The sequence below is a fragment of the Bubalus bubalis genome, chromosome 3, assembly GCF_019923935.1.
Source record: "Bubalus bubalis isolate 160015118507 breed Murrah chromosome 3, NDDB_SH_1, whole genome shotgun sequence".
NCBI classification, from domain to species: domain Eukaryota; kingdom Metazoa; phylum Chordata; class Mammalia; order Artiodactyla; family Bovidae; genus Bubalus; species Bubalus bubalis.
Genome location: NC_059159.1, coordinates 116,053,525 through 116,077,891, shown reverse-complemented (window position 1 = coordinate 116,077,891; position 24,367 = coordinate 116,053,525). Strand labels below are relative to the sequence as shown.

Below are 24,367 nucleotides of genomic sequence, written 5' to 3'. Positions count from 1 at the left end.
TAGAAGAGATTCAAGATCAAACAAAAAATGTAAACAAGGGTTATCTTTGGGTAGTAGGGTTATGGATAATAGTAATTTTCTTCCATGTATTTTCCTATATTTTCTGAGCCTCCTCCCTTCCCAGGACAATCAATGTTGATAAAGATTTTAAGAATATAATGAGAGGAAAAGGGAAATTTTTAAATGTCTAAAGGTTGCTCAGTGGTTAGGACTCTGCCCTTCCACTGCAGGGGGCATGGGTATGATCCCTGGTCAGAGATCTAAGACCCTGCGTGTCTCACAGTGCAGCCAAAACTAATTTAATAATTAATTTTAAAAAAGGTGTAAAGTCCTAATGAGACAGTTGGTGGGAGAGGGGCTCGCTTGGTTCAGTGATGTGAGCGTTGAGCCTAGCACTGCTGCCGTGTTAGTCAGGACTGGCCTTACGTCCCAGCTGCAGTAGGTAATTATGGCTAACTATTCATCTACTCGGAGAAGGCAGGCAACCCACTCTTGCCTGGAAAATCCCATGGACGGAGCAGCCTGGAAGGCTGCAGTCCATGGGGTTGCTAAGAATCGGGAAGGACTGAGCGATTTCACTTTCACGCTTTGGAGAAGGAACTGGCAACCCACTCCAGTATTCTTGCCTGGAGAATCCCAGGGACAGAGGAGCCTAGTGGGCTGCCGTCTACGGGGTCGCACAGAGTCGGACACGACTGAAGCGACTTAGCAGCAGCAGCAGCAGCAGAAGCAGTAGCATTCATCTACTGGCTGAGGTCTACACATATATACTTAGTTTTATTACTATAACTCACTTCTCAATCTTGCTGGCACATTGGGATACGTTGGGCCATTAAAAAAAATACCAAAAATATACTAAGCTTTACCCCAAATCAATTAAATCTGAATATGTGAGGTGAGAATTCAGCATCTAGTATTATTAAAGTCTCCTCAGGTGATTCTAATGTGCAGCCAAGGGTCAGAACCACACTTTAACCCAGAGCTTTGATCTAATTGAAAATGCGAATACTCCTGCAAGGGTGCTGTGATTTATTATCAGTAGGTTACAGGCTTCCTGAGAATAAAGGTAAAAGACTAAGTGAACTATAGATTCTTTCCCAAACATGGCAAGTTCTGAGACCAAGGAAGCTGGAGGCCGAATGCAACTTCTTCCAAGACTCCTTCAGTTTTGGGGCATAGGGAATAGAAAGCTGAGAAGGAGAAACCCAAGTTCTAGTTCTGTTTTTGCCACTTCCTGGTTGGAGAACCTGGATCACTTTATAGAACTTCTAGGTATGACCTTGTTGTAAAATGTGCCAGCTGGATTAGTGCAGAGGTTTTGAAAACAGCCTGAGGAACGAGGAAAGAAGAGGTGTGGGGATTCCATGTTACACACCCTACCGCCCACCAGTGGATTGACTTATTTATAGATTTATAGATTGGCTCTCCAGTGTGCTTAATTTTAAAGAGATAATTCCAGGATTAAAAAAAAAAAAAATTCCCTAGAATTTGCTGTATGACTTAGGGAACTCAAACCAGGGCTCCGTAACAACCTGGAAGGGTAGGATGGGGAGCGATGTTCAAGGGGGAGGGGGCACGGGTAAACCTATTGCTGGTTCATGTTAAACTGAAGAATATTTTAAACTGAAGAATAATTGCTTTATAGTATTACATTGTTTTCTACCATGTAATACTATAAAGCAATTATTCTTCAGTTTAAAATAAATAAATTAAAAAAAATTTTCCCTAGATCACATGGCTTCTTAGCTCTCCTCATTCTACAATCTTTACTTTTTAATGTAAGCCCAATAGTGAACCTAAAATATGTGATTTTTTCCTGTATTTTCTCATCATTTTGGGGGGTTTGATTTTCCTGATATCATGTGTTTTAAGGTATTCTGTGGAAGCTTCTACTTGCATTGGATGATCAATGACTTTTCAACCCAGTTTTCTTGTTCCAGTGTCACATGCAGAAATCCTGGATACTTTTAAGTTGTAAAAAGTAGATAACTTTCCACAGCTCATTCCTTCCCAGGTGTGACAAATCTCCCACTTGTATAGCAACTCATATATAACTTCCATACCAGGGCCAGGATAGGGGAAGGCAGGTGAGCTTTTTGTCTTGGATGCAAAATTTAAGAGAGTACAAAAGACTCAATGATTAATACAAAATGCATGAAGAACAAATTATAAAAATTTTAAATAAAGGGACGATCACCAATAGTTCTCTGACAAGCCATACTGGAGCCCATGGCAAAAAAATAAAAGTACTTCACTCACTCCAATCTATCCTAGGTCCCATTCCATACTGTTAAAAGTACTCACCACAAATAAGTTCTTAAGAATTTGTATAAAATCAAATGGAACCTAATCAAACTATAAGCTTTTGTCCAGCAAAGGAAACCATAAACAAAACAAAGTGACATACTATGGACTGGGAGAAAATATTTGCAAATAATGAGACTGACAAGGGATTAATTTTGAAAATATACAAACAGCTCCTACAGTTCAGTAACAAAAAAACAAGCCATCCAATCAAAAAATGGGTAGAAGACCTAAATAGACATTTCTCCAAAGGGGACATACAGATGTCCAACAGGCACATGAAAAGCTGCTCATCATCGCTAATTATTAGAGAAATGCAAGTCAAAAAATGCAATGAAGTACCACTTTACACCAGTCAGAATGGCCATCATTTAAAAAAATCTACAGTAAATGCTGGAGAGGGTGTGGGGGAATGGGAGCCCCCAACACTGCTGGTGAGAATATAAATGGGTATAGCCACTATGGAAAACAGTATGGAAGTTCCTCAGAAAACTAAAAATATAGTTACCACATGGTCCACAATCCAACTCCTGGGCATATATTCAGAGAAAACTCTAATTCAAAAAGATACGTGCGCCCAAGTGTTCACAGCAGCACTGTTTACAATAGGGGAGATGGAGGCAACTTAGGTGTCCAATGACAGATGAATGGCTGAAGAAGATGCGGGGTGTGTGTGTGTGTGTGTGTATAAATATATATATATATATACAATGAAATATTACTCAGCCTTAAAATATGAAATCTTTGTAGCAATATGGGTGGCCCTAAAGATTACTTATTAAGTGAAGTAAGTCACTTAATAAAGACAAATATCATATGATATCACTTATATGTGAAATCTTAAAAAAATGATACAAATGAACTTATTTACAAAACAGAAATAGACTCACAGACATAGGGAAAAACCTTATGGTTATGAAATGGGAAAACAGGAGATGGGGAAGGATAAATTAGGAGTTTGGGATTAACACAAACACACTACTATATATGAAATAGAAAAACAAAGACCTACTGTATAATATAGAGAATGGTATTTAATGTCTTATAATAATCTATAATGGAAAATCTATAATCTGAAAAAATATATATATACAGACACACACACACATATATCATGCATGTGTGCTAAGCTGCTTCAGTAGTGTACTACTCTTTGTGACTAAAAAACAGCAACAAGTATATATATATGAATTACTTTGCTGCACACCTAAAACTATGACAACATTGTAAATCTACTACACACTAATTTTAAAAAATGTGAGTGCATGTTAGTCACTCAGTTGTGTCCGACTCTTAGCGACCCCATGGACTGCAGCCTGCCAGGCTCCTCTCCATGGAATTCTCCAGGCAAGAATACTGGAGTGGCTTGCCATGCCCTCCTCCAGGGGATCTTCCTGACTCAGGGATCAAACCCCGGTATCCCACATTACCTCCAGATTCTTTATCATCTTAGCCACCAGGGAAGCACTAATTAAAATTAAAAAATTGACCACACAAAAAAATGGAATTTGTATAAGAATGGAGAGATGGAAATACATTGACAAATTTGGAAGAGGTCTCTCAGAAATTTTGTGGCTCAAATAGATTTTGGTAGGCCTAACAGGAAAAGAAAGAAAAAATGAATGAGAGATATCTTTATGTTTAATTTTGTGGTCAGGAAGAGATATTTTATATTCCTATTTAAGACTGAAAATCGATTAGGTTTCTTGTGCTACTGTGCTCAGTCATGTCCGACTCTCTGCCACCCCATGGACTATAGCCCACCAGGCTCCTCTGTCCATGGTATTCTCCAGGCAAGAACACTGGAGTGGGTTGTCATTTCCTTCTCCAGGGGATCTTCCTGACCCAGGGATTGAACCTGAGCCTCTTGCATTTCCTACATCGGCACGCAGGAGGATTCTTTACCACTGTGCCACCTGGGAAATCCATTAGATTTCTTACATCTTGGTAAAATTCAGAATGGCAGATTAAAAAATTTTGCAAGGATAGTAACTAATTAGTAAATAAAGGTGATTATTAAGACCATTTCAATCACTGAGAGGGCAGCATACTATAATTCAATTACTTATGTATTTTTCATCACCCATGTGCTATGTTTCATTAATCTATCATTCAGTTCAGTTCAGTTCAGTTGCTCAGTTGTGTTCAACTCTTTGAGACCCCATGAATCACAGCACTCCAGGCCTCCCTGTCCATCACCAACTCCCGGAGTTTACTCAAACTCATGTCCATCAAGTCAGTGATGCCATCCAGCCATCTCATCCTCTGTCGTCCCCTTCTCCTCCTGCCCCCAATCCCTCCCAGCATCAGGGTCTTTTCCAATGAGTCAACTCTTCGCATGAGGTGGCCAAAGTATTGGAGTTTCAGCTTCAGCATCAGTCCTTCCAATGAACACCCAGGACTGATCTCCTTTAGGATGGACTGGTTGGATCTTCTTGAAGTCCAAGGGACTCTCAAGAGTCTTCTCCAAAACCACGGTTCAAAAGCATCAATTCTTCGGTGCTCAGCTTTCTTCACAGTCCAACTCTCACATCCATACATGACCACTGGAAAAACCATAGCCTTGACTAGATGGACCTTGTTGACAAAGTAATGTCTCTGCTTTTCAACATGCTATTTAGGTTGGTCATAATTTTCCTTCCAAGGAGTAAACGTCTTTTAATTTCATGGCTGCAGTCACCATCTGCAGTGATTTTGGAGCCCAGAAAAATAAAGTCTGACACTGTTTCCACTGTTTCCCCATCTATTTCCCATGAAGTGATGGGACCGGATACCATGATCTTCATTTTCTGAATGTTGAGCTTTAAGCCAACTTTTTCACTCTCCTCTTTCACTTTCATCAAGAGGCTCTTTAGTTCCTCTTCACTTTCTGCCATAAGGGTGGTGTCATCTGCATATCTGAGGTTATTGATATTTCTCCCGGCAATCTTGATTCCAGCTCGTGCTTCCTCCAGCCCAGCGTTTCTCATGATGTACTCTGCATAGAAGTTAAATAAGTAGGGTGACAATATACAGCCTTGACGTACTCCTTTTCCTGTTTGGAACCAGTCTGTTGTTCCATGTCCAGTTCTAACTGTTGCTTCCTGACCTGCATATAGGCTTCTCAAGAGGCAGATCAGGTGGTCTGGTATTCCCATCTCTTTCAGAATTTTCCACAGTTTATTGTGATCCACACAGTCAAAGGCTTTGGCATAGTCAATAAAGCAGAAATAGATGTTTTTCTGGAACTCTCTTGCTTTTTCGATGATCCAGCGGATGTTGGCAATTTGATCTCTGGTTCCTCTGCCTTTTCTAAAACCAGCTACATTGAGAAATTAACAAATTGACTATATATTGTGTCATGATCTTAAATGTATATCATTCTTCTTACTAAAAATGAATTGGGGATAGGAAATCAATTTTCCTGTACAGTTGATTTAGATGGAATTAATACATTTCCACTGGGTTTGGAACAATATGTTTCATCCGCAGTTTTTTTGATACCCTAGTGTGGCTAATTTTCTTTGATGAAGCCATTTGAGGCAAGATCTTAAAGCACAGGCTCAAGGAACATTTTATATTGAGGGAGCCAAGCTTTGTGCTCAAAATTCTCCAAGCCAGGCTTCAGCAATATGTGAACCGTGAACTTCCTGATGTTCAAGCTGGTTTTAGAAAAGGCAGAGGAACCAGAGATCAAATTGCCAACATCCGCTGGATCATCGAAAAAGCAAGAGAGTTCCAGAAAAACATCTATTTCTGCTTTATTGACTATGCCAAAGCCTTTGACTGTGTGGATCACAATAAACTGTGGAAAATTCTGAAAGTGATGGGAATACCAGACCACCTGACCTGCCTCTTGAGAAACCTCTATGCAGGTGAGGAAGCAACAGTTAGAACTGGACATGGAACAACAGACTGGTTCCAAATAGGAACAGAGTACGTCAGGCTGTATACTGTCACCCTACTTATTTAACTTCTATGCAGAGTACATCATGAGAAACGCTGGGCTGGAGGAAGCACGAGCTGGAATCAAGATTGCCGGGAGAAATATCAATAACCTCAGATATGCAGATGACACCACCCTTATGGCAGAAAGTGAAGAGGAACTAAAGAGCCTCTTGATGAAAGTGAAAGTGGAGAGTGAAAAAGTTGGCTTAAAGCTCAACATTCAGAAAACGAAGATCATGGTATCCGGTCCCATCACTTCATGGGAAATAGATGGGGAAACAGTGGAAACAGTGTCAGACTTTATTTTTCTGGGCTCCAAAATGACTGCAGATGGTGACTGCAGCCATGAAATTAAAAGACGTTTACTCCTTGGAAGGAAAATTATGACCAACCTAAATAGCATGTTGAAAAGCAGAGACATTACTTTGTCAACAAGGTCCGTCTAGTCAAGGCTATGGTTTTTCCAGTGGTCATGTATGGATGTGAGAGTTGGACTGTGAAGAAAGCTGAGTGCCGAAGAATTGATGCTTTTGAACTGTGGTTTTGGAGAAGACTCTTGAGAGTCCCTTGGACTGCAAGGAGATCCAACCAGTCCATTCTGAAGGAGATCAAACCTGGGATTTCTTTGGAAGGAATGATGCTAAAGCTAAAACTCCAATACTTTGGCCACCTCATGCGAAGAGTTGACTCATTGGAAAAGACTCTGATGCTGGGAGGGATTGGGGGCAGGAGGAGAAGGGGACGACAGAGGATGAGATGGCTGGATGGCATCACTGACTTGATGGACGTGAGTCTGAGTGAACTCCGGGAGTTGGTGATGGACAGGGAGGCCTGGAGTGCTGCGATTCATGGGGTCGCAAAGAGTTGGACACGACTGAGCGACTGATCTGATCTGATCTGATCTGGTGAAGGAAAAAAAAGAATGGCAGACCACCATGTGGCCAATATATGGCCTCTTTGATTGAAGGGTTGCTTATTATCTTTTTAAATTTATTTTTAACTGGATCATAATTGCTTTACAATATTGCATTGGCTTCTCCCATACAACAGCGTGAATTAGCCATAAGTATACATATGTCCCTTCCCTCTTGAACCTCATCCCACCCCTCTAGGTTATCACAGAGTACCAGGTTGAGCTCCCTGTGTTACACAGCAACTTCCCATTAGCTATCTTTTTTACATCTGGTAATGTATATGTTTCAATGCTACTCTCTCAGTTCGTCCCACCCTCTCCTTCTCCAACTATGTCCAAAGTCTGTTCTCTATGTCTGCGTCCTATTCCTGCCCTGCACATAGGTTCATCAGTACCATTTTTCTAGATTCCATATATATGTGTTAATACATGACATTTGTTTTTCTGACTTACTTCACTTTGTATAACAAGCTCTAAGTTGATCTGCCTGTAAGGTCTCTTTTCAATTCATTCAACAAATGCTTATTAAGCATCTACTAATTCCAGGCCCTGTTCTAGGCACTGGGTTCAGGAGTGAACAAAATAGACAAAGATCTTGATTCTTATTGCGGTATATATAAGAAATCATCAAAGGGAGATGAGTATAAATGGGATAAATTATTATTCGATTTAAAGAGAGGGAAATAACAAATAGGAAATAAATCAGTTGCCTCTGTCAACTACCTGATTAATTTCAAAATCCAATCCTCACCTAGCTAATTGCCTTCCAGGGTCCACCTGGAATGCCCACACATACAGCATGTTACTATAATGTGGAATCTAAACTGGTTTAGGTTTTACAGCAATAGTGAGTAAAGCAGGTGGTGGAAAATGTTGCCATCTGGGAATACAGGGCTAGGATTGCCAGATGTTGACCAAGAACTGAAATACCCATTTCTGTGTGAATCACTAAATGTTTAAGTTATGACAGTTAATTCAATTTTTGCAAAAGTACCACTGAGTCTAAAGCAACCCTTCTATAGCTCAGAGACCACGGAGTTTGTAGCCTTGGTCTTAGGTTGGAGTCCAGCAAAACCAGAAAGTCTTGTGGGACAGATGGCTCCAACTTGTAGTAAGTACAGGGCAGGAAGTTCCTATATCAGCTAAGTCATTACTGATCCTTTGGGTGTCAAAAGGATTTTAATCCATGATATGGATAATTCTTATGTCTCACTACTTGATTTTAGTATACATTCATTCATTTGCTCATTGATTGATTCATTAAACCTTAGTAAATGACATTTCTGGCTGAAACATTGGTCTACTCAGCTTAAAAATGGCTCCCGTGTGGTCAACCTTGTAGGTAGGACCTTCCAGTGCAGTGGGCTTTTGATGGCCTTCACACTGTGAGATACAATGCTGCCTGTGATAATGCTAACCTCGGGTGAGTGCATGCTAAGTCGTTTCAGTCATGTCCGACTCTTTGCGACCCTACGGACCATAGCCCGCCATAGTCCTCTGTCCATGGGATTCTCTAGGCAAGAATACTGGAGTGGATTGCGATGCCCTCCTGCAGGGGACCTTCCCGACCCAGGGACCAAACCCGTATCTCTTACATCTCCTGCATTGATAGGTGGGTTCTTTGCCATTAGTTCCACCTGGCAAGCACAATGCAACCCTTGAGTAAGCACAAAATATACAGATACATTTGATTAGAACCAGAGGATCATTTGGGGGCTTCTCTAGTAGCTCAGTTGGTAAAGAATCTGCCTGCAATGCGGGAGACTCTGGTTCGATTCCTGGATTGGGAAGATCTGCTAGAGAAAGGATAGACTTTCCTTTTTTTTTACTCCAGTATTCTTGGGTTTCCCTTGTGGCTCAGTTGGTAAAGAATCTGCCTGCAATGTGGGAGACCTGGGTTGGATCCCAATATTGGGAAGATCCCCTGGAGAAGGGAAAGGCTACCCACTCCAGTATTCTGGCCTGGAGAATTCTGGGTTGCAAAGAATTGGAGCGATTTTCACTTTCACTTTCAGAGGATCATTTGGGTTTCTGTATTGGTTCAGATGATAAAGAATCTGCCTGCAATGTAGGAGACCCGGGTTCGATCCCTGGTTCGGGAAAATCCTCTGGAGAAGTAAAAGGCTGCTGCTGCTGCTGCTAAGTCGCTTCAGTCGTATCCGACTCTGTGAGACCCCATAGGCGGCAGCCCACCAGGCTCCCCCATCCCTGGGATTCTCCAGGCAAGAACACTGGAGTGGGTTGCCATTTCCTTCTCCAATGCATGAAAGTGAAAAGTGAAAGTGAAGTTGCTCAGTCGTGTCCGACTCCTAGCGACCCCATGGACTGCAGCCTACCAGGCCCCTCCGTCCATGGGATTTTCCAGGCAAGAGTACTGGAGTGGGTTGCCATTGCCTTCTCCGGCAGTGAAAGGCTACCACTCCAGTATTCTTGCCTGGAGAATTCCACGGACGGAGGAGCCTGGCAGGCTACAGTCCATAGGGTCACCTGGCTGAGCAACTAAGCACAGAGGATCACTTGGATGCATTTCTAAGGGTGGTGATGAAAAGATGTCACTGAACTACTCTACTCTATCTAGAATATATGCCTGGTGACTTTGCAGTGTGAGTATCTTATCTTTCAGAAGAAAGCATTCTTTTTCATGCATTTGTTCAGTCGCTAAGTCGTGTCCAACTCTTTGCGACCCCATGGGCTGCAGCATTCCAGGCTTCCCTGCCCTTCACTATCTCCTGGAGTTTTCTCTAACTCATATCCATTGAGACAGTGATGACATCCAACCATTTCACCCTCTGTTGCCCCCTTCTCCTCCTGTTGACCCTGTAACCTTTCTATACCAGAAACACCGTAATCTTTCTGCTGTTATGAGACTGTCCTCTAGGTGGCGCTATTTATAGCTCTCTGAGTCTCCCAGGGCCTGCCTGCGTGCCTTCCGCCAAAGCAAGGCCACTTTTATTCCTTGGTCAGCCAGCTTTGCCAGCAAGCACAGAACAGAGGAGCTCTTTCCCAGCTCTTGTAGGAGCTGCAGTGCTTTAGGAGGACTTCTAATTGATCCTTCAGGTAGCCATCGTGTGCCTACCCATATATCTTCAGGTTGCTTTGCATGGTGGCTTGGATAACTGCTCCTTCTGCCCAATTCCCTCTAGCAAGTCTTTCTCATTAGGAGCCAGGGCTTCTCACTTCACATTGTTGTTTTATGCATGCAGACTGCCTGCCCAAATAGATTATGAAGACTTTAAGGGCTTTGTATGCCTCAGGCATCTGGCATAGGGCTCTGCTTGTGGCAGACACAGTCTGTGAGTTGTTGATGTAGGTTCTGGTATTGTGTTTATTCATCTCTGACTGAGTATCCATTGCAGGCTAGGCACTCTTTTGGATGCCCTGAAAACAGTTATGAAAGATAAGGTCTCTACTTTCAAGCAGCTCTCAATCTTGTGAAAGAGAATGAGAAAGAAATAGACAGTGGTGCAGTGTGTGGTATGAAGCAGCCATGCTAGATGATTCTGGAAACAGGAGAAGTGCTATTCCTTCCCTGGGAGCGTCTTTTGTGAGTGTGGTTGTGGCTTTTTCATTCTTTGACCCTAGCATCACTGCTGGAGACCGAACTGTCCCTTTGACTGTTTCTCTTTGCCAGTGCCCAGAGAGCAGGGTTGCATGATGGTGGAGGTAGAATGCCACAGAGGAGATGAGTTTTCCATTTTCCTCTGGTGTTCACTGCTCCTAGGTTTTTGTGGTTTGCTTTTCAGCCATCAGTAATTGCCTTTGAATTCTCCAAATGGTTTATCTTCTCACTGTCTATCTGGGGGTGATTTGAAATAGCAGATTTACTTTTAAGTGATGTAGAAACACATTTATTGAAAACCTATTCATTTCAAATGACCCCTTTCTTGTGAAGTCTTCTTCAGTTCCCCTGAACAGAAGGATCCCTTCCTTTTTATACCTTTATAGTGTTACTTGTCGGAGAAGGCAATGGCACCCCATTCCAGTACTCTTGCCTGGAAAATCCCATGGACGGAGGAGCCTGGTAGGCTCCAGTCCATGGGGTCGCTAAGAGTCGGACACGACTGAGTGACTTCACTTTCACTTTCCACTTTCATGCATTGGAGAAGGAAATGTCAACCACTCCAGTGTTCTTGCCTGGAGAATCCCAGGGACCGGGGAGCCTGGTGGGCTGCCGTCTATGGGGTCGCACAGAGTCGGACACGACTGAAGCGACTGAGCAGAGCAGTGTTACTTGTATCCCAACTTTAATACAAATTGATTTCATTTTCTTTTATTGTGTTTAGAGCTACATAATGCCCTGAAACTTCAAGCCTGTTGAAGACAAGGACTATATTCATCCTATTATCTGTCTTCTTGCACTTTCATCTGAGTTATTTACATATGGTAGGCAATGAATAAATACATTTGTTGACTTAATGAACTAAGACTTTGTAACACGATTCACATTTAGTTGAATATTTTAGCATATTTGCTTGTAGAATATGGTCACAACTTCAGTAGTTTCTACATGGATTTTGTTTGCGTGATTTAGGTTATGTGACTATTTGCTTGGCAAATGCTTTCCAGATACATATGCAAAGGTTTCTGAATAGATCTGGGCTCAGACTTGAAAATTTCCTGTTTCCTTATTGACACTCATATACGACTTTATCACTGGAGAGTGTTGGTTTTCCTTACTTCCCAATTTATTCCCAGTGCTTGAAGGAACATCCTCCTCTTTATTTGTCTAATCCATTCAAATATCTACTAAATGCCAAGGACTGCCCCTGATGCTAGGCATACAGGGGTGATAAAATAGACTTTTATTGTTCCACAATGTGTTGAAACAATTTAATTCTGTTCATCAAAAAATCGGTCAATTCAGTCAAAATGGAGTATCTGATAGTGTAAGAGCCCAGGCTGGGAGACATTTTCAAAAATCTTAGATCTTTGGCTAAGAAACCAGACACTTAACTTGAAGATTCTTGACTTTTACTTGATTTTCTAATATTTTCTATCTCTGCAACTCATGTATAGCCATATTTAGAGGATGCAAACTTATAATTTTTTTCCCTTGATGCCATTTAAAATTTTGGCATGTTGAATTTCAATGTTTAATTAGTCAGTTAATTTTAAATTTTAATTTCACAGCATTCACATAAGGGGGTGAAGCTGGTGAAGTTTGCCCTTTCTGCTTTCCTAGCCAAGGTGAAATTTTATTACAGTCGACTTCTCCAGGTTCTGCATCCTTAAATTCAACTAAGGGCAACTGCACTTTCTAGGCCAAATATCCTTTAAATGGGAAGTCTAAAATATAGATCTTGTGTCTAGAGGACTTGTTTGATCTAAGTCATGGTATGTGTGTGTCTAGGGGTGGAGGTAATGGTAAATGAAAGAAGGCAGTCACACACCTGTCATCTGCCAATCCTATATGCACTCTTGACCTGCAGCAATAGTAGAATTATGCCCTCATTTTACATTCTGGATCAACAGGTTGCACTAGATACTTCTCAGAAACAACATAAAATGTGAAAAACGGATTCCTTTCTTAAGATACAATTTCCTCTGAGGCTCCATTAAGGCAGAAAGCAGTATGAGTTACACCTCTTGTAGCTATTAGATCAAATAAAATTTGAACGAGCAAGGATTTTTTTTGGCTGTCACATGTTACAACAAAATATAAGCAAACCACATTTTAAAGTAAACCAGCTCAATCGAAAGTGGAAAAACAAAATACCAGAATGGAATTTTGCTGTGGTGATCCTGGTTTTCCCATTTTTCTTTCATTCTTTCCTTTATCCTTATTTCACATTATTTTGCATTTTCTTATAAGTCATAATTTCATCTCGGTCTAGAATGGTGAAGTCGATTTACTTGGCTGTTAAATATCGTGTGCCTTTTTCAAAAACGAGAGGAGAGCTTGTAAGAAGAAAACAAAAACAACTCCAATGGCATGAAAAGTTGGAAGCTAGCAAGGAGGCTCTTGGAAACTGGGCCGCTTTATTTTTCTGCTCGGGATTTAGATTTCTGTCTCCAGGAACTTTGTGGATAGTTTCACCTATTAAGTCTCCCTTGCCCCTCTGCGAGACAGTGACAATCCCGTGTCCTCCCCAGTCGCACTGCACGGTTGAGTGTATATTTTCTACGACTCAACTTGGATCAGAGGTGACGGCACATACTTTCTAACCGAATGGCGTTTTAGAAATAGGAACGGGAAAGAACACTGAACTAGGCGAAGAGCCGCCCCACGGGTCTGCTCAGCGCTGCAGAGCGGCAGGCGGGAGGCGCCAGCGCCGAGGCTGCCTTTGCGGGAACCGGGCGGGTGTTCGCGGGGCGGCCGGTGCTGGGGGCTTACGGGGCCGAGATCCCCGCCTTCCCAGAGAAGCCGCGGCTGTGCTCCAGAGGCACTGGGCAGCCGGCTGGCGGAGGCCGCCATATTCCCGGTTTACCACGCCCGGGCGGCGGGGCGGCAGCGGCAGGTTGGCGGCGGCCCCGGCTGCGCCTCGGCGACCCGGCCCCGCCTCCCGCCGGGGGCGGCCGTGACCGCTGAGCCCGCGGGCCCGACCGAGGGCGCGGGAGGGGGAGGCGCCCGCAGAGCCCGAGGGGGCCGGCTCAGCCAGGGAGCGGCGCGAGCGAAGCGAAAGCCGCACTGGGAGGCGCGCCGCGGCGGCTGCGAGCCCAGGAAAGCCTTCCAGGAGGGGCCGGGCGGCACCGCCTCCCGCTCCCCTCCTCCCGCGCCCGTCCCCTCCCTCCACCTCCTCCCTCTGCCGCCGCCGCCTCCCTCCCGGATCTGTGCTCCAGTTCAGAGAAAGAAGAAAATGTGTGTGTGTGGCGAGGGGGAGGGCGAGCACTGAGCAGCCGCTCTGCGCCTGGCAATCGGGGCCGGGGGTGGGCGTCTGGCGGAGGCGGAGGAGCGCGCGACGGCCGGGCGGGCGGGCCGGCGAGCCGGGTTTGCGCGCGAGCCGGGCGGTGGGCGCGGGCAGGGCCGAGGGCGCCCGGGAGCCGTGTCAGGCGGCAGCTAGGAGCCGGCGCGCCAGGCGCGGGGAGCCGTCGGCGACCGCTCGCTGCGGGGACGCCCCGGTGGATGTGCTCTCGCCGCCGGGCGCACGGCTTAGGGGAGCCTCGGCGGCGGCGGCGGCGGCGGCGGCGCGGGGGGCCAGGCGGGCCGCCTGTTCCCGGGGAAGGAGGCGCGGGCGTCTGAGCGAGGCCGGGCGCGGCGGCCTTCCCTAGCGCGCCCCCCGAGCCAGCGCCCGCGGCCGCCTCCCGCGCCGGCCTCGCTCCTCCCGGCAGCCCGAGCCACCACCAGCCGCCGCACCCCCGGCCCACCTGGTGGCCCCGGCCCTGGCCGCGGTCCCCGCGGCGGTTCCCCGAGCTCGTCCCGGACGCGCGCCCGGGCGGCGGGGGCTCGGCGGCCACCGCTGCCTCGGGGGAGCGAGGGCGGGAGGGTGTGTGTGCGCGCGTGTGAGCAGGGGGTGCCGGCGGGGCTGCAGCGAGGCACTTTGAAAGAATGACTCTGGAGTCCATCATGGCGTGCTGCCTGAGCGAGGAGGCCAAGGAAGCCCGGCGGATCAACGACGAGATTGAGCGGCAGCTCCGCAGGGACAAGAGGGACGCCCGGCGGGAGCTCAAGCTGCTGCTGCTCGGTGAGTACCGCCGTGGCCGTACGCAGCGGGCCCTCCCGCCGGACCTCTGCGCCCCCCCGCCCACCACCCCCAGTCCCCGTACTGTGGCCCCGGCCCCCGGGCGCGGGCGGCTTGCCCCAGCCCTCCCCGGGCGCGGTCCCGGCCACTACCCGCACCCCGAAGGGCGCGCGCGCGCGTGCAGACACAGGCACGCGCAGAGGGGTCGCGGCTGCTCTGCCCCGGGCCTCGGCTTGTCCCTTTCGGTAGCCCTGAGGGTTGTGCACTCGGGGTGCGCGTTTGTCTGCTGTGCATCTGCTGAATGGCAAATCGCTTCGGGGAGAAGCGCGGGTGGGAAGGTGGGCAGGAGGGTTGAACTTCCAGTGTCGTGGCCGCGGCGCCCGGTGGGGTGGTGGAGCGGAGAACTGTGTGTGCGTGTGGCCTTAGGTGTCAAGCGGAGCCAGGGCGTGCGGTGGGGTGGCCTGTGTGCATCTTTTATCAGTGCTTTTAGGGGTCGGGAGCGAATGGTGGAACGGTGGACAGACTCGCGACTGGATTCTCCAAGGAGTGATGATGAGGGAGCCGAGTGGTTGGCTCTCTGAAGAAAGGGGGCTAACATATTCCGGGAGCGGGGAGGTGAGCATATATATGTGTCACACGAGTGCTGTTTTCTAGCCACCAGACCACCGAAAGGAGGGACCCAGAAGAGTTTCTTAATGGTGACAGGCGTGTTTCTTGTCTCCACCATCCCTTCCAGATAAAGATGAGGGATACGGGAGGGTTGTGCTGTGTGGTTGTTGACAGCGATGGGTATCTTTTGTTTAATGTGGCAACCCAGATGTAGGCTTGAATTCACAATAGTTGCCAGTACAGCCTCTCAATTACTGGCAATGGGAACAAATAGAAACCTTTTGTTTAAAACGGACAGCATTTAATATCTTTGGAATCTGGGCTAGAAGGAAAACGGGAAGTGAACACCAAAAAATGACCCTTTAATCTCTAAAAAATAACCCACTATTCTGCCTTCACATTAAGTTAGCAAGAAAATGCCATTTCTCCACTAGGAATTTTATTGATTATTATCTCTGGGAGAATGTTCAGAATCAACGTTCAGGCCAGCGCGACATAACTCTGAGCTATTGTGTTAGGAAGAACAGCTTTGCAGTAACAGGCCTGAAAAATGTCTGCACTCGTGTTCTGGATATTTGCGTGTGTAATAAATAGGTTTCTCAGACATTTCTGGAGGAGAATATTGTCAATTCTGATTTGAGAAGCATGCATTTTCCTTCTTATCTTGAGCATTCTGTCTCCTGGTTCAAGGAACCAATTGCCTTTGGGAGGGAACTGCTTATGTACTGGATCGTTTACAAGAAGGAACAAAACATAATGATCACGAATAGTTACAAATGGTTAATTCACATGCCATGCTTAATGTCTTCATTTTGAAACCAGATTAGATAAATGTGCACGTTTATAAAGAACAGAAGGCAAACCCTGGATAAAAGGGGCGGGCTTTAGGGAATGAAGCCAGGGAAGGGGAAAACTGCAATTGCAAAAGGAAGATCTTTTTATTTTTTATGTTTATTCTCATTTTGAGCTACATCTCATGGCTGAAAAGGTGTAGTTCAATGTTTTCTGAATTCTCAAGATTGAGAAGAAACTAGAGTGGGTAGGAGACAAGAATGGAGTTTAAGTGCATGATTAAGGGGAAAAGCATGTATTTTAGAAAGACTTGAGGATGGTTTTTCTTTTTCTTTTGCCCTGTGTAGAGTCTTTATTTGTTTGTTTGGCTGTGAATAGGGCATTTGAGGTCTCTCAGGCCAACCCCATTGCCTGAAATGTGGCAGCCCTGGGTTCCTAGTAGCTGAATTTTAGAGCTCAGGGAATTTGTCTGTCTGAGGGCCTAGGTTTGAATGTCTAGAAGGAGGACATGGGGAAATACCCATAGATGGACACTTAGTTACATACTGTGGACTTAAGTAACATATTATGCTTTAAAAAGTGAACTTGGAGATAATTTTATAAGGACAAAAATTAAAGTAAAACAATTTTACCACTGAAGTGGTAGTGTGGAGAACTTTTATTCTCCCCTTCTTATTAGATTTTTGACTAAGGTTTAATACAGCCTCACCCCAGCCCCCTGATATGGCCTATTAGAAGTGGTAGAAAAATAGAACATCGGTTTAGCACCTACATTTATTAGCACTTTAAAAGTGTACAACTTTTTGTTAGAAACCCAATCCCTAGACATCACGTAAGGTTTACTACAGCTCCATGTTCTGGGTATGTTGCTTTTGTAACATAACTACTGCAGTACCTATACTTTGTAGTCAGTGCTGTATACTCACTGTAGGTTTGTGTGTGTGCTCGTGATTTTTGAATCTGGAAGAGGAGTGATGGTTGATTTGAATCAGGGAAAGGTATCAGAAGGAGTTCCTTTTGAGGGATGCCGGATGTGCTGCTTTGATAAGTGCACTGAATCTTCATTCATGTAAATGAGGCCCTTCAAAAGATTCACCAATATTTTTAACTACTTTATTTAAATTAAGGGATCACCATTGTATTTAAATGAAATTCAATGTAAAATTATTTTCAAAGTAAATTTTAGTTCAAAGCATGACGCCATTTTAAGGAAAATGGGTGTATTTGGCAGGAGACCCTTGTTCACATAATTAGCTAATTTTATATTGTGAAGAAATTAACAAGAGAAAATAGTGGTTACCTGCCTAGATGACTTGGCAGTGAAATTTGGGCTGCCTTGATACATATCCAGCAATTATGCCAATATGTTTCAGATTCTATGATACGTACTTATTTTGATGCTTATTTTTTAAAAAGTGAACTCAGAAACCTGTTATAAAATATATTAAATTTTGAATTGTTTTCTTTATTCATTTTCTGAATTCATTTAGTATTTTAGAATTCATGTTAGTATTTATTTTCTTAGACAACTCAAAGAAAACTGTAGTCTACACAGATATACATGAGAATATTTTAATCTGAAGTTTTTATATACTTCTTAGATGTAATATACATTACTTCCTTTAATTAATATTTATAAATATTAACTAAATATATCTTTGGTGGTACATAGGTCACTATTTAATATAATCTGTGTTTAAGTCTTTATAAAACAAGTGCCATTGAATACCTGCTTCTGGTCAACTATATTTTTCTGAAAATTTCGGCTTCTTAAAGATACATTTTTTTCTCCCCTTTAACATGTTCTTCTTTTACATGTTTTAAACTCTTTACTCTTCAGATCTTAGTCATCAAATAGAAAGATTTAGCAAGAAAGATTTTGCTGTTTTTTTTATTGATTGGATTCCACTTACTGAAGAGGCAAAGTTTAGTCCAGTTTTAGATGAAAGAATATATGTTCTTGCTCTTCTAACTGAATTACAAATGTGGTTGAAAATTTTCTTCCTGTTCTAGACTGGAAGCTTATTAGGAGGGTAGGGACAGATTCCCTGTTGCACACTATAAAATCCCAGCTTCTAGCACGATCTCTAACTCATAGAGTGCTCTCAGAAAGTATTTATTGAATAAGTAAGCTTCTTTATAACCTAATAGAAATTGGGACCATAAAACAATGAAGACATTATAGAGACATGGAGAAATGTAAAGTTTTTATTCTGGGTAGAGGAAATCATGACCTTTGAAAATAACTATGTGTAACTCTTTGAGCCAATTGATTACAAATTAGTTTTGGGATAGGAAGTGTTAATGTAAGATGTTTTATCGCATAGTGAACCAGTGTATTACAGTTCTGTGCTGGTTGCATTTGGGAATGATAACAATCATGTTTAAAATATGAAAGTATAAAGGAAAAAAAAAAAGAAATCATACCATGTCTTGGTTACTTTTTTTGTGTGTAGAAGCTAGCTTAACCTTCTCATCTTTTTGCCATCTACTTTTCTCCATAACACACTCAGCAGAGTGAATTTTTAAGTTCTCTAGCGCACAGGTGGTGACTGAAGAGATTTTTACAATTTGCCTATATATAATTACATGAGAAGAACCACAGTGGTTAACTTTTAGGAATTGTAGAAAGAATGATTTTAATTTGAGCAATATACATTTGTACTGAAGAGCGAACAGTTACAGAGCAGGAAGGTACCTGGAAGGTTGGGAGTGTTCTGACAAATTTAGCGTATGTGGAGAGTTCATTCATACAGGTCTGGGTAAAAACACCCACCCCACCCACCCCCCTGTAGAGTTTACTGGCGCAAGGATGGGGGTGTTGATTGCCCAAGTTAACCTAGAGGTTAGTGGCTGTCTAGGATGGCTACTCAGAACTGCAGAATGAAAGCTTCCTTCTAAGCCCCCCTAATAACAGAATCTCCCTGGAAATACCATAATATGGTGATTATGAGGCTGCTTTAAGATCAACTAATTTTATTTTTGCTACTCTTTTAGTTTCCAAGTGTTGAATATGTTTCTAAACGTCAGGATTTGTTTGAATGCATTTCCTCTTTTTTTTTCTTTCCTTATTTTATTTTTTTTTTTGGAAACAAAGTATTTATAGTTTGTATCCGAAGAGTGAAGTGGCAGCCTCCCTCATAAAAATCAAAACTGGAGCTCTGACCAAATAACAAAGCCTTCAGAGTAAGATTTTTGCTTTGAACCATGTAGGTTCATTGTCTGGATCTGCCATATAACTGCCAATCTCGTACTTATGTATTAATGTATTGTTTCTTCATATGGGAATTTGGGGGCAAATTACAACCCTACTGAACAATGAAGCTATCTAGTATATATCTATTCAAATATTTTTAGGTAAACTTAGGAAGGAGAATCAGAAGAATAATTTAGTAGCCATTTTGTTACAAATAAATTTTATAGCCTCTTTTTCATTAAAAAAATCAAACAACCCAGCTGCACTTTATACGAGATGGCTTATGTTCAGTTTTCAGAGATGCCTATTAAATAAAGTTATGATTTTTATTACAGATGAATTTTTAAGGACCTTAAACAGCTTTTGCAGTTGTGAGGCTGCGTGCTATGCTAAACTTAGCAGTAAAAAGGAACACATTTTTCTTCATGCTCCAGGCAAACTTATACTTGAAAAGAAATGAACAAGATTTGCCAAGCATGATTTTGATTCCAGCATTCATATTAGTTTTTCTTTAAGGGGAGGTTATTAGTTCTTTTGGTATTAATGGAAGTGTGGATTGAGGGTTACAGAGGAAAAATAAGAGAGCTCAAAGGGTACATTTGAAAGAGAGAGAAGCCATTTTAAGAAGGTTAGGATTGCTTTCTCCCTGAGAAGGTGGAGAGAATCTGTTTTCTCCAGACTCTCTGTTTTGGGTTGAGGGAAATGCAAGTATTTGTAACAACAAATTTTAAGTCTCGTTTTCTGGTTGAAGGGGGAGGGCAGTGACTTTTCAAAGGGAAACTTTTATAATGGCTTTAAAGCAATGTTATGATCTCTGCAGAATTAATCCTAGGGAAGTGTGAAATAGTAATAGAAGGAAAAATGTGTGATTGTTGATAATTAAATCTGTGGCACTAAGTGACTACAGTAAACAGTGAGTGTTTTCTTGTTCTGCCGGATGGAGTACCATTAAAGAAAGAGCTATTCTCAGACCCAAACATTATTTTGTGTGAACAGCTGTTACTAATAAAATTATAGGCAGTTGTTTGAAAATCACCTATGATTTGTTTCCTTACTGATATGTAAAGAACCTGTCTGATTTCTTATCTGCCATGTAATAAAAAGGAAAAAAAGGACCTAAATATTCTGTCATAAATGGGTTCATAAATCTTAGGTCGTCATGAATCTGGGCTTTATAAACAAAATAAACATCCATATCAGTGTTGAGAACCAAAGACTGAATTTGCTAAATAGCTCTGGGGTTGACCTTTATACCTAGCCATAATTTCTGAAATCAGTGCAGAATATTTTGTTAAGAGCCTAACATTTCACTTTGAAGAACAAAATTAGTATTATTTTAAAATAGAGTTATCAGGATCTTCAAATTCATTTATTTAACAAACACTTGCCAGTTTTGGGAAAACAAACATTTCCTCTAAAATTTCTTTTTTTTTAAACCAGATGTACCATAAGAAAGAACAGTTGCATACGGAATGTTGGTCAAATGAACAGATATTAGAGCACCTACTGTGTATAAAATAATGTGCTGTGTGAGACACACCCTTGTTTCTTATTTGCCGGCAGGAAAGACTACAAGCAATTTTCACAGTTCTTGTTGTTTTACAGTTGACGCCCTCAGCCTGACATGTCCTTCTGGGTGTTATCCTTCCTGGGGCTGGCTTTTTGATTGGCTCTTAATACAAAGAAAAAGACAAAATAATCTGAAGGCCATTCTAGAAGCTTCCCGGGGATTACACAACTGGGGAAGCAGATGGTCTTGAGAATTTGAACTCCTTAGTGATATATAGTATTTCCTCGGAGCCGGTGTATCTTTTTTTTTTTTTGCCTTTAACTGTGAGAAACTGTTAGTGACCATTTGCCCTGTGTTTCTAACTCAAGTGGAAGCTGTATGTGTTTGTTAGTTGCTCAGTTGTGTCCGACTCTTTGTGACCCCATGAACTGTAGCCCCAGTCCATGGGGCTACTCATGTAGCTCCTCTGTCCATGGAATTCTCCAGGCAAGAATACTGGAGTGGACAGCCATTTCCTTCCTCGGGATCTTCCCGACCCAGGGATCTAACCTGGTCTCCTGTGTTGCAGCCAGGTCCTTTAACATCTAAGCCACCAGGGAAGCTACATGAGGACAAAGATAGTGGCCCTTGTTTCTTGGTAACTCTGCGAAGCGCTTTCTCTTGCTCAGTTTACAGTCATTCTGGTATAACTGGGGACTCAGTATCTGGGAACTTGTGGATGTAGGATGATGGGGGCAGGGTGGGCAGCTGGGTTCCCAGAAGCAAGCAGAGAGCAATTGGAGGGAGTGAATTTAAACATCTTGCTTTCTTCTAATGGGTATCATTGATTTGTTCTCCATTTACCACACCTCTTTGTCCTTTTGTGGGCCACTTGGGGCATGGTAAAAGAATTTCTGTTTTAAAAGCAAAGTCATTTTTGTCTCTATGCCTGCTTCTCATTCATTTTCTTAGGCAAATGATTCAGTTGAACATTTTCATAATTGTTGCAGGTTGAAAAGTCGATCGTAGTTTATCCAGCAATTTGAATGGAAAACTGTTACACAGGTCCTTTGAAATTTGAAGATTCTACACACCTTTATTACAGGATTAATTTTGGATTGTGAGTGGTTTGACTGCTTTGAAAACAAAATAGTTTTTTCAAGGAAGTGTGTGATGGATTGTGGTGTGGTCAGAACCAGAATGTTTTTAATGCTATTATATTTCTGAAACCTCACAGAAGGGAACAATAATTGATCCACAAATTAAAGAAAAATAGTTAGACTTTTTGTCTCTGTTGCAGGAAGTAGATAGTGATGTTTAGAAACATGTTCATGTATATTTCTGAGAGATAGCCTCATGTTTTTTCCCCCTTTGGAGAACTGAAATCATGAATTAATTGCCTCTTTCCAAAATTTGACACCCCCCCCTTTTTTTTTTTCAATCATCATCACTTAGTAAATACTTGAAGGACCGTTTTTCTTTTGCTTCTTTTATGGTTTTAAAGAATTTTTTTTTCATGGTTTTCATTTTTACTTTATGTCTTTTACATTTCTATCTGGTGAAGAGGTGGTGGGGTGATTGGTGGCTTTTTCCATGTATTTCCTGGTGACTGCTGCTGAGCAGTTGTTTCTAGAGAGAAATGAAGCAGTCTCATCCACCCATTACTCAGTCTTCCAGCTTTTTGCTGCAGGCCCCCCGAAAGACCCTTCCATGGTATCCCACCCACCCATTTACTCTAATCGCAGTGTCCTTAACCAAATGCAAGGAGGGATTCCTTAGATTCTCTGGTGGGTGCATTTCTTTAAGATTTAGGGAACTTCCAAGTTGGTGCTTCTTTTAAACATCATGTGGCTGTGAGCTGGTGAGAGGGGAAGTTGGGTGCTTTAATGCATTAAAAGACACTTGTGAATATGCTTCTGGGAGATGATTAACTTTCTGCAGCAACGCTGTGGTCTGCAAAACAAAAGCCGTTATCAAACAAAATGTAAAATTCTCCTTCCATTTCCAGAGGGCGGGAACTTGAGATTGGTGCGTGGTTACCAACAGAAAGCTAGCGATCCCAAGCTGGATCATCTATCACAGGCCACCCGGTTTCAAAATAGGATGCAGTGCGTGTGCTAGAAGGGGAGAAGGAGCTGGGGTCCTCTGTTGGGTAATAGTGCATCTTCTGCATTTGTTGATTTGAATGTCTTCACCTCACTTACTTGAGAGCTTTAAAACATCTCTTTCTGTGTTTCTTTCCCCATAGGGACAGTGGCTTGAGCAGCAGCCTTTGCTTTCATTATACCCATTCAGTCTGAGTAGGTTTTTTGGTTTTATTTATTTTTTAAGGTAGAGATGCAATGAAATTTTCTTGCCATGTGAACTGATATTTTAAGATCTACACTTTTCAGAGCTCGTTCGTTATATTATAGGTTCTTTCTGCAGATGGCAAATGCAATTTTCCTCTTGTCCTAAAGAGCTGACCCATTTCCTTTGACTTGTTCTAATAATATAGGATGACTTTAATTCTTGTTCCTGGTTTGCCCTTAAAAGAATGCTGAGGTACTTGTTAAGAGTTTAACTCTCTTTTCTCTCTGACTCTTGTTGAATACCAGTAAATAATGCAAAAACAATGGCACCCTGGCTTTGTAAGAGTTTATTTGAGCAAACCATGAAATACTCCTATGGCTCTGCACGTTGCTGTAGTCACGAGTATCTTTTCTAAAGCCCGTAACTGAAAGGCCATCGAGAACTCCTACCCTACCACTCTGAACTAACCCAAGGGTGTTTTGTTCCTTTGTTCCTTTACTGTTTCTATAGAAACCCACAGAGTGCAGAGATTGGACCATATCTAAGGGCTGTTTGAACTTGGAAGTTTTCTTTGCTTGCCCTCTGGAGCTTTGGCATCTCAGCCACTTTGCAGCCCCTCTCTTACCCCTGGACAAGGCACCTGAGACTCCGCCTCCCAGGAGTGATCAGCCACCATGGGAGGCATAGCCAGGTCAGGTGGACTCCCCCTGGGCACTCTCACTCTCCTCTCTCTTCTCCACAGGCAGGCACAGACGGCTTGGAGAGTTCTGGGCCAGAGCTGTGAGGCGGCGTTAGCGAGTCTGCCTGGAGCTGCTCTCGTGCTGCCTGGCACACTGCTGATAGTTTCACTGCCTTCTCAGGGAGTGGTATCAAAAGCCTCCTGTCATATCAGCATGGGTCTCTTGCTTCCTGTAGGAAGGGTGACATCCTAGGAGACACGGAGGCTCAGTGCTCCTGAGCAGCCCTACTCAGGCCTGTGTGTGTTTTCTTAGATACTCTTAGGCAGCTATCTTGGACTCACTCCTCCTCCTCCTTCTCCTTCTCCACTGACGTTTAAGTAATGCCTTTCATTTGCTTGCAAGGAATCTCTGCTGCCCAAGTGCATTTCTGCCATTTTTCAGTGACGGCAGGTTGCCTTTTTGACCCTGAGCGCTGGGAGTGCCTCACACACCTTAATGGAGCACATTGGGGGATGCTTTGTATTTGGAACCAGTGGGTCCTTTTTC

General features: G+C 43.2%; 1 protein-coding gene across 1 annotated transcript in view; it reads left to right on the top strand.

Annotated features, from left to right (window-relative positions):
• The first annotated feature begins 14,494 nt into the window (after nt 1-14,494).
• The window catches only part of LOC102409250 (guanine nucleotide-binding protein G(q) subunit alpha), a 318,910-nt gene continuing 309,037 nt past the window's right edge, over nt 14,495-24,367 (top strand). Inside the window, exon 1 of the mRNA XM_006074411.4 lies at nt 14,495-14,766. Coding sequence (XP_006074473.1) covers nt 14,631-14,766 — 136 coding nt within the window. The 5' untranslated portion in view covers nt 14,495-14,630. The remainder of the gene's footprint in view (nt 14,767-24,367) is intronic.